At 40.1% G+C, this 9,635-nt stretch overlaps 2 protein-coding genes across 2 annotated transcripts; both read right to left on the bottom strand.

Moving 5' to 3' along the window:
* Positions 1–761: 761 nt before the first annotated feature.
* Positions 762–3,403, bottom strand: LOC18437876 (BTB/POZ domain-containing protein). The gene is made up of 2 exons (XM_006848075.4): positions 1,604–3,403; positions 762–1,318 (listed from the first exon to the last, which is right to left on the bottom strand). Exons 1-2 carry the CDS (start codon positions 2,679–2,681, stop codon positions 921–923), a joined length of 1,476 nt encoding a protein of 491 aa, XP_006848138.1. The 5' UTR covers positions 2,682–3,403; the 3' UTR covers positions 762–920.
* Positions 3,404–7,052: 3,649 nt separating this feature from the next.
* LOC18437877 (cytochrome P450 86A1) lies at positions 7,053–9,635 on the bottom strand. The gene has a single exon (XM_011626432.3). It carries the CDS (start codon positions 8,879–8,881, stop codon positions 7,301–7,303), a length of 1,581 nt encoding a protein of 526 aa, XP_011624734.1. The 5' UTR covers positions 8,882–9,635; the 3' UTR covers positions 7,053–7,300.

Genomic DNA, 9,635 nt, shown 5'->3' with positions numbered 1-9,635 from the left:
CCAATATTTCCTATTTTCCTGGAATTAAGAATATATCCTTCATATGTTTTAATGTACACTGATGTCCCCAATTCTCAAAATCCCTCTTCCAAAATACCTTTGGTTCGGACTTACAATATCCGTACGAATCTATTGAGAAATTGATTCAAAAATTAAAATTACATGTGAACCAGCTTGTTTAGATTTTTCAATACCGAACTACTTTACTTGAATTTTGGCTTTGGAAATTCAAAATCCGAACTTATCCTTTCACTTATTTTTTTAAAATTTGATCCTCTATCCCTCTCTCTCTTTTTCACTTGTTAAAACCAGCCAGAATTTCAAAATCTGGATTGATAATTTCACAAAACATTAGTTTGCAATTTCATATTTAGGGTATAAATTTGTAGTTCCTAAGAAGGATACTAACTTAAATTCCTTTTTAAATAATAAAGCGCATGTATACTATGCTCCTGCTTCACGCAAAACACCCAAGTCTAAAAAATTTTCAACCACGTAAGAATTATTAGATGATTGTTTTCCAAATAACTTTTAAATTTTGAGTTTTATGACGCTACTTTAAAAATTGAACAGTATCTATTCAATCTTTATGTTTCTTTTTTTTTTTTAAGTACATAGAGATTTTACTTTGGAATTATTATATTAAGATTAATTTATGGTTTGAGCTTTGTAGAGATTATATCCATAAAATTTGGGATATAAAAAATACTCCTAAGCATGTTTTGTAGTACATGGATAGTATACACCCGGAGTAGGAAACATTTGGGCAATAATGAAAACCTTTTCATTATTAAAAGAAGCAAAAAGAAACCATATCTTCCAAAATTTATAATGGAAACCTCTTGTGTACAAAAGCCAACCTTTGACGATTAGAGAGAAAGATGAATGTATTGTTAGAGAGAGAAACATGCTTTTCTCTCTCATGCCAAGAAGGAGCCCGAGCTCCTCCTCGTCTCCCACACTTGAATTTCTTCACTCCCTTCCCTACTCAAAAACAATCTCTCACCACCACATTCTATCCCTGTAATCACACCTCTTGATTCTCTCTCTACAAAATTACGCCTAAAAGCTTTTTCAGGCAACGTTTCTCTCTCTAGAAGTCTTTCGGGTACAGTTTCTCTCTCTAAGTGTTCAGTGCCTGGAATCTTGCACCATGCCTCTAATCCACTCTCTTTGCTGCAAAAGACTTGCTCATTGTAACAATGAATCAAACTGCCATGGCCTCCTCCTGAATTTTTTAGACTTGGATTGCTTTCTTCTAAATAAATCCATGGATCCCCAGATCCCAAATTCCTTAGATCTGCCATTGCAATGTCTCCTGTAAATTTAAGAATAAAAAGAATGAAAAATGCATTTTTTATAGGAATTGACAAAATTAAATGGATGAGAAAATGCAAGAAGTACGAAATAAATGACATTTTAGAGTGGGATAAAATATGTTTAAATAGAGAGTTTAATTTCTGCTGAAAACTTCGGATGAAAGCTTGGAGCTTTGCCAAAATGCAAGAATTCCGTGATTATACAGCAAAATTTATTTTTGAACATTTTGCCTCCAAATATCAAATGAAATTCGCTAAAATTTCAAACCTCTCTCTCTACCCACCTGATTTTGAGCACACCTTGAACATGGCACCCAGTACTTCATCTGCATCCACATCCGCCATTGTATCCCCAAACCTCCCACTCCTCCCTGAACCAGGCTCAATCCATTCCCAAACCACCCCTCCACTCCTCAAATCCCACAACCTCACATACCCACTGTGACCAAACGCACCAGAGGTCACTGATACAACCATCAAAGCCCCAAATTCCTTCAAAAACCTCAGCTTCATGGCTGCCATGGCCTTTGCAGAGCTTCCCCCTTGCCTCCCTATCTCTGAAACCACCTTCAAACTCGATTGGTCGACCGATAATATGCAGTTCTCTCTGTGTCTGCATTCGAAAGAGGCGAAAACATTAGTTTCGGATGAATCAATGGCTGTAACACTGGCCTTGAAGATTCTTGGATCAGATGGATCGACCCAATTTACAGAGCCCAAGAATTGACCACCTAAAAGCTGGTAAAAATGGAGGCCTGGGGTTTCTTCTGATCCAATTCCACAAGTCAATGGTGAAATTCTAGAGAGAGAAGAGATTCGATCGATGTGGGTTCGAAAGGTTCCGGAGTGGGAGAGCATGGAATCATAGCCGGTGATCTGGCCATCGTGAGCAACCCACAGAGACCCGTCTCCTGAAGTTGCGAAAACCGCACGAAAACTGCCCTTTTTGGTCTGAAAACCAGAGTTTTCTGGCCAAATTACGGCGACCCGACTCATGTCGAACCCTTGGAGAGGAGGGGGAGCCATGGCCTTCTTGAGAAGAGCTTCGATTCCATAGTATTGGGCTTCTTCCAGGAGCTCTTCCTTGGAGAATTGTAAAGAGAGAGAGGGGAGGCGGCCAGTACGGAGGAGAGAAAGGAGGAGAGAGAAAATTTGGGGGTCTCTGTCAATGAAGATTGGGGAGGTGAGGATTGTAGAGAGAGAAAAGAGGAGAGAGTCGGGGCCTCCTCGTTGAAGAGTGGAAGGCGTGGTTTCGAAGAGTTGGCCGCCTACGTTGAGCTTCAGGGGGCGGTTGTTATTGGCAGGTTGCTCTGAAATTAGGGTTTCGAAGGGGTTGAGCCGGTTGTCAAGAGAATTGGACATTTGGGTTTAGAGCGAGAGAGATAAGCAGAAAGAGGATGGGAAGCGAGTTAGAGGTGGTTAGAGAGAAAGAGTTTGGGTAAGAGAGAAACTCCGATGAGAGAGAGAGAGAGAGACAGAGACTTTGGGTCAGAGAAACTCCGATGAGAGAGAGATTTTGGGTAAGAGAGAAACTCTGATGAGAGAGAGAGAGAGAGATTGGTTACCAGAGAGAAACTCCGATGAGAGTGAGATTTTGGGGAAGAGAGAAAGACTCCAGTGAGTGAAAGGGAGAGAGGGGACTCCGAAGAGCGAGGAACTTGATGGGATTTGGAGGTTTTGAGGTAGGCCAGAGAGAGGGGGGGGAGAGAGATGGGACTGGATTTAGGGAATTAACGATCCGTTTCCTAGAGAGAGGATGACACTACATTTAGGGGATCACCAGTGTTTAATTAAGAGAGAGAGAGAGAGAGATAGAGGGGTTAGAGAGTGGGGGTGGGGGGGCGTTCAGAGATTGAAGGGGGGGGGGGGGGGGGGGAGAGCAAAGAGAGAAAGCAGTTTGGAATTGGAGGGTTTTTAGTTTTGTCCACTTCGATATGCATAACATACAGAATTATATGGGGGAGAAAAAGAGGCGTCGGCTTAGTCTCGAGCAACGATTTAAAAAACACCGGGTCCGCACGGAATACCCCATCGCTCATCCTATGCCGATTTCTCGATATATAAGAAATCGTTTCGGCGATTTGCTACAGTCAAACAACGTTTTGCTACCGTACAAATATAGTTTTGTTATAGGAAAAATGTCGATTCACCACATTTGACCGGTTCTTGACCGATTTTGGATCGCGGATTCACCATTTTGGATCGGTTTTTGCGAAGCCTGGTCGTAGTCACTACTCTGTTTGTTAAATCACCGGTCTAGATAATAGAGCACCCATACTATGTTCCCCTAGGGTATGATTTGTACAATGCTGCGGTTCTAACCAATCAAAGTAAGGTGCACCTTCAAATAGTACCGAATTATGTTGTTAAAATATTATGAATCTTTCTCATTGCTTGAAAATTTTTTTTTATCTCTAATTATAAAAATTAAGTATTAAAAAATATTGCAGATCGAGCACATTTATTAACACTTGAAAATTTTAAATATTGGTAGTCTAGATTATATATTACGAGCTGCCTATTTCCAATACTTGAAATCTATTGTTTCTCATGTCTATACATCTTGAGAGCGAGATGATCAAATTGAGGGGTTTTTTTAGCACAGAAACAATCTCTTCTAGTTAATTTTTTATGTGCGCTTTTATTTGATTGTTTAAGGCCTCATCTTACATAAACTTTTTCCGTTCCCTAGCAGCAAAATGTGCGGTTACTCCCTCGATCAATAGACCTAGCAATGGGCTAGGGTGCCAGCCCGATTCGGATTGATCTAGGTGCCACATCTTGACGTCCAGAGTTCTATTTCTACCAAAGTCTTGAGTTTTTTTTTTTTTTTTTGGTAAATCAGTTGGAGAGAATGCCTCCTACCCATTTTTCATTAATTAACAATCAAAGAAAAACAACTTATTACTTTACAACTCTTATATAGAGGGCAGATGTGCGAAGTAAATGAAAAAAAATCCTATTGAGGTCCTATTTTGACGTTATAAGAAAATAAAATGAAATGTTTTTGGAAAATGAAGTATTTTTTGTATAGCTATGGGATTAGGTTCTAGGAATCAGATTTATACATGCCTAATAGATGGACAAATCCTCATTTCCAAATTCCTTATTGAGATATTTATGAAATTAATTTTAAGTCACAGCTTATGGGAAAAAGCTTACGTGCTCCTGTGGAGTTAAAATGTACACTTGCTCAGGCAAGCAAAAACCTATTTAGGAGGAACTTTTCCACTCCAAGGATGATCTCTGCTTTCAATGACCGATTTATACAAAAAAAAAAAAAAAAAGAGCCGCTCGTATGTCATGGTCACTCAATAGCACACTGCATGCTTACTGGCTAGCCTTCCTAGGAGGACATATTTATTGGAAATTTTGGTAACCTAAGAATCACATGATTGTTATTTTTAAGCTGAAAATTTTAGATTTTGAGCTCTTTGAGGATTAAACGGCACTTTCAAAAATTGGATGGTCTCCATTCAATCTTGAGGTAAAATTTTCTCGCAATATGAAATTGTTTTTTCTTTAAATGTTTGAAACATAAGATTGTTTATTTGAATAAATCATTTTATTGAAAAAATATTTTTACTAAAATTTCATATCAAATACCAAATCCCCCTAGAATCAAGCAACTAGCCGATGAAATTTCACATCAAATATCAAATCCCCTACACTCAAGTCATTTAAAATGCGGAAGCACGTGTAAAATCTGCTCCCGCTTGAGCACCTTAAACGCGCCCTTCATAATTAAAAGTGTCCTTATAGTTAGGGTTTGGTGAGGCGAGTTGATTTTTGAGTTTTGAGAGAGCAAATTAAAGGGAGAAGGGGGGTTCGTTTCACGAGCGGTCAGATAGATTTGCGCTTTAAAAAGTAAATAAACCCAAACACGGACTTAGAAAGTGTTTTTGGACTCGCCCGAGTGCACTCGGATTTGGCCGAGTAACTTCGGTCTCACCCTAGTGACAAGAAGAGTTGGGTGGCCAACGTGCCAGGTCTGCAAATTCTGTAACTTCGGTCTCACCCTAGTGACAAGAAATACTAAAACATACAAAAAAAAATTAGAAAACCTCAGCGTGATAATATGTTTTGCTGAATTTGATAGCTTTTTTAGATAATTTGGGAGATATTTATTTTTTTACTTTTCTAAATTATTGAACGTAGATCCAGGTTTTCAATGAGTCCATCTTTTATACGTAGCGGTATTTTAATGGACTCTGTTACCTCTTTTTTTAAAAAAACAATTTATGTTTAATTATTTTCTATAATTTTCTACTCTTTTTTTATTTTTAATAAAATTTTCTTGAATCTAGATGACTTAGAGAGTCCACTCGAACCCAGGCTGGGTTACTTGCCTTGACCAAAGGTGAGTACCTTAGTCGAGGCAATTTAGACGATACTAAAAAGGCGCGGCTTGTATAGAGCCGAGGCTCTAAACAATCAAATTAGAGTGCACCTTTAAATAGTGTTGAGAAATGTGGTTTTAATACTATAACTTTTTGTAATAGCCTTAAAATATATTTTCATTTTTAATTATAAAATTTAAAATTTCAAAAATGACGTATATCGAGCCGATCTATAAAATATTGAAAATTGACTGTAAAAAAATGTATTTACAAGATGCACTATTTCCAAAGCTTGAAATCCATTTTTTTTCAATCTTGATGTCAAAATGATCAATTCGATGATATTTGGGCATCAACACAACCCTTTCTAGTGAAATTTTTTATGTAGGCTATAATTTGATTGTTTAGAGCCCAGGCTCTATAGAAACTTTTCCCTTACTAAAAACATAAAATTTACCGTGTCTTAAAAGCAAATCAAGGGAAAAAGACGAATATTGCGCACTAACTCCAGTGGTTGAATAGAATGCTCTCGCGTTGATGCATATAACTCATGGAAAAAAGACCAATTTTTTTATTTTATTTTTTTGGTAAGTGAGTAAAGTGATATAAGGGGGATTTGGGCCCTACCCTTTGATGAGAATAGAATTACAGACCTCACCATGGGGCTCGTCAATACTTCTGTCAAAGCACTAGGCCATTCTCAAAGTGATAAGTGAGTGAGATTTGGGCACTACCCTTTGATGAGAATGGAATCAAAGACTTCACCTTGGAGCTGGGCAATACCACCACCAAAGCCTTATGCCATTCTCGAATATTTTGATTTGAAAGTTTGAAATCCGAGAATCATTAGATAGATGATTGTCGTAAAAGATAAAATGGTTAAATTTTGAGCTCCTCGACACTTAGTTATAATTCAAAACAAGATTATATCTATTCAGCTTTGGGACATTATTTTTTCATGTAATGAATTTTACTTTATTTTATTTTTTGAGGATGTTTGTTAAATTTAATATTACATCCCAAAACCTTGGAGTCCTAAAAAAAGGGATTGTATACCATGAGACCAATTATCTTTGTTACAAAGAGGTTACAATTGTTACTAGCCATTGGATGTCAAATTAGATGGCTTGGGCTATTTAACAAATTCGGAAAAAAAAAAAATTTAAATTTGAGTTTAATCAATGATATGCTCACCACCACTTGATTTAAAATATGATGGACAATAGTGAATGTGATCTCCTTATATTTAGAAGTAAATGGTTTCTTTGTATATTTTTCCCAAAAAAAAAAACTCCCAACCAATTAATCATTGGCTTTAACCTAAGGGAGCATATAGCAGGTGCTAAATCATTTCAACTTTCAACAAAAAAAAAACACCACAAAAACAACAAAATCATACAACTTCCACTTTATTTCATGTAAACATAGCTTATACCTAACAATATAGCTTATACCTAACAATAGATCTTTTTCTCTCACAAGTGAGAATTAACCCCACAAAACCCCCTTTGGACAAGGAATTAAGAAATTGAAACAATTAACATGCAAAAACTCAAAACACACATACAACAACATAGAAAACAAGAAGCCCACATGATTACTTAGGGGGACAAAAAAAAAAAAAAAACACACCCCATAAAGCTAAACCACTATAGCCTTGAGGTCCCTAGGGTTGACTCGGACCATGAGCCCATTCTTCATGAACAAAGTAAGAGACATCTTTTGCTCCACCTTATGACCCGGATCGCGTTCAAGTCTATAGCGTAAAAGCACGGCCGAAGCGATCGACTTCATTTGCAAATAAGCCAAGTCTTTGCCCAAACAAATCCGAGGTCCCCCGTTAAAGGCCACGAACTTAAACGAGTTGAACCCCTCTTTGAGGGACTGGAATCGGGAGTCACCAGTCCCAAGCCAACGTTCCGGCTTGAACTCAAGGCAGTCCGGTCCCCATACCGACTCCATGCGCCCGACCGAATAGATCGAGTACGTAACGGACGAGCCAGCCGTTATCTCGGTCCCATCCGGCAAGACGTCGTCAGAAATAACGTACTTGAAATCCTGCGGGACAGACGGGTAGAGCCTCAGGGTCTCAGACAATGCGGCCTTAAGGTACACGAGCCGGTCCAGCTCTTCGAAGCTGAGCGGCTCGGCAATCCACTGGTTCGTGTCCGGTCCCCGGGATTTCGTCAAAGTCTCGGCGATTTCGGCAAGGACCTTTCGCTCGATTTCTCGGTTTCGGGTCAGGAGCCAGAAAAACCAGCTTAAGGCCACTGATGAAGTGTCTCTCCCTGCCAATATAAAATTCAAAGCTATTCTCCTTAATGCCAGATTAGTGTAGTGATTACCATTAATATCCTTCCTTTTCATGAATCGGGAGAGGAGATCGTCCCTTTCAGGCTCGGTTCCGGAAATAATCTCTTCTTTTCTTGATGCAATTATCTCAGTTAAGTAGTCATCAACCACCTTAATGCACCTGTTTAACTCTGGTTCCATGCCTAATCCAAATATTTTCTTGATTTTCCATAGAAATTCAGGGTACAGAAGCCTCTGCAGAGTGGTCTCTGTCGCTTTATCAAAAGCTCCGGAAAACGGGTTTAATGGAAAATCCGGGCTCAAAGTTTCGGGGTCCTTCCCGAAGGCTAACCCGCAGATGTTGTCGAAGGTTAGTCTCAGGAGGAGGTCCTGTAAGTTCACTGCTTTTTCCAGGGTTTGCGCTCGATCGAGGATGCACCAGAGCCGGAGCTTGATGGCCCGGTTGACCCACCGAGCCATCGAGTTCTTGAGGGTCCGGGTCGTGAACTCGAGCGCGGCGGTTTTCCTCTGGACCACCCACGATTCACCGTCACTGTTGAAGATTCCACTGCCAAGGAGGTCGTGGAAGGCCGCCTGCCAGTGGGGGCCTTTGGGGTAGTTCTCAAACCGGGTCTTGAGGATGTGTTCGAGGTTTTTCGGGTTCGCAGTTACAGTGACGAGGCCTTGTTTTAGTGAGAGAAAGGGAAGGGGGCAAATGCAGGTTTGGTAGGTTAAGGTTGGTGAGTTTTTGAGGTTGGAGGCGATCCAGTCATGGAGGCGGCGGCGGTTGAGGAAGAGAGAGGGGAGACTCCCCAGAAAGGGCCAGACTCGCGGGCCAGAGAGGCGGGCGGAGAGAGAGAGGAACCAGAGGAGGTAGGCTGAGAGGAGAGAGAGGAGGAGGAGGAGGAGGAGGAGAGAGAAAGAGTCCATGGTGAAGTGGGGGGAGTAGGTTGGTCGTTTTACTTACTCAGTTTAGAGAGGGAGAGAGTACTTTTTGCCAGACTGAGAATTATGTATGTGTTAGAGAGAGAGAGGTGCAATACTGATGGTACAATGTAGTGCGTGTGAGAGAGAGAGGGTGGGATGTAGATTATGTGAGAGATGTGTGTGAGAGAGAAAGAGGAGAGAGAGAGATCACTAACTTGAAGCAATGAGAGAGAGAGTAATGAAGAGAGAGAGAGAGAGTAAGCTTGGAGATAGAGAGTAGTAGAGTGCACCACCAAATGACAAACACCCTTTCTCTCTCTAGATTAACGTCCTTAATCAGCCTGAAACCTCAGCGTCTTCTTTGCTAATCTCATGTCTTTTCTCCCTCTAGATTATGAGGACTTCTCTCTCTCTAGATCATGGGAACATGAAATGGAATCGTTGAGATAAAAAGGTGAAGAGATGGGGAGTATAAATATGACGCACAAACACTGTTATAGTAATAGTGTAATGGTGAAGCTTCTTTGCAGGAATGAAAGTGAGGAAAAAGATAGCTGAGTTTAGTAGATTAGGCGTGGTGGTTTGGAAAATAATGAGTTTCCGCGACCGTTTGGAGTCCTGGGTGGGTGGACCTAGAGAGAGAAAATGAGTGTTTTCTTGAGGTTAGACCCAGAGAAACCATGGGGTCGTTTCTCGCACTAGAACAAAAGTGGGAGCTCTACAGAGGGAATCCCATAGATTACAAGAAGGAAAATTG

Source organism: Amborella trichopoda, chromosome 8, assembly GCF_054954075.1.
Source record: "Amborella trichopoda isolate Santa Cruz 75 chromosome 8, AtrichopodaSantaCruz75HAP2 v2.0, whole genome shotgun sequence".
In the NCBI taxonomy this organism is placed as follows: Eukaryota; Viridiplantae; Streptophyta; class Magnoliopsida; order Amborellales; family Amborellaceae; genus Amborella; species Amborella trichopoda.
Note: the sequence above shows the minus strand (reverse complement) of the source record. Positions and strands in the feature narration are given on the sequence as shown.

Coding starts and splice junctions, on each gene's coding strand:
- LOC18437876 (XM_006848075.4), bottom strand. CDS start 2,681: ATGTCCAATTCTCTTGACAACCGGCTCAACCCCTTCGAAACCCTAATT. Junction 1,319..1,603: donor CAAGGTGTGCTCAAAATCAG/GTGGGTAGAGAG, acceptor TTAAATTTACAG/GAGACATTGCAATGGCAGAT.
- LOC18437877 (XM_011626432.3), bottom strand. CDS start 8,881: ATGGACTCTTTCTCTCTCCTCCTCCTCCTCCTCCTCCTCTCTCTCCTC.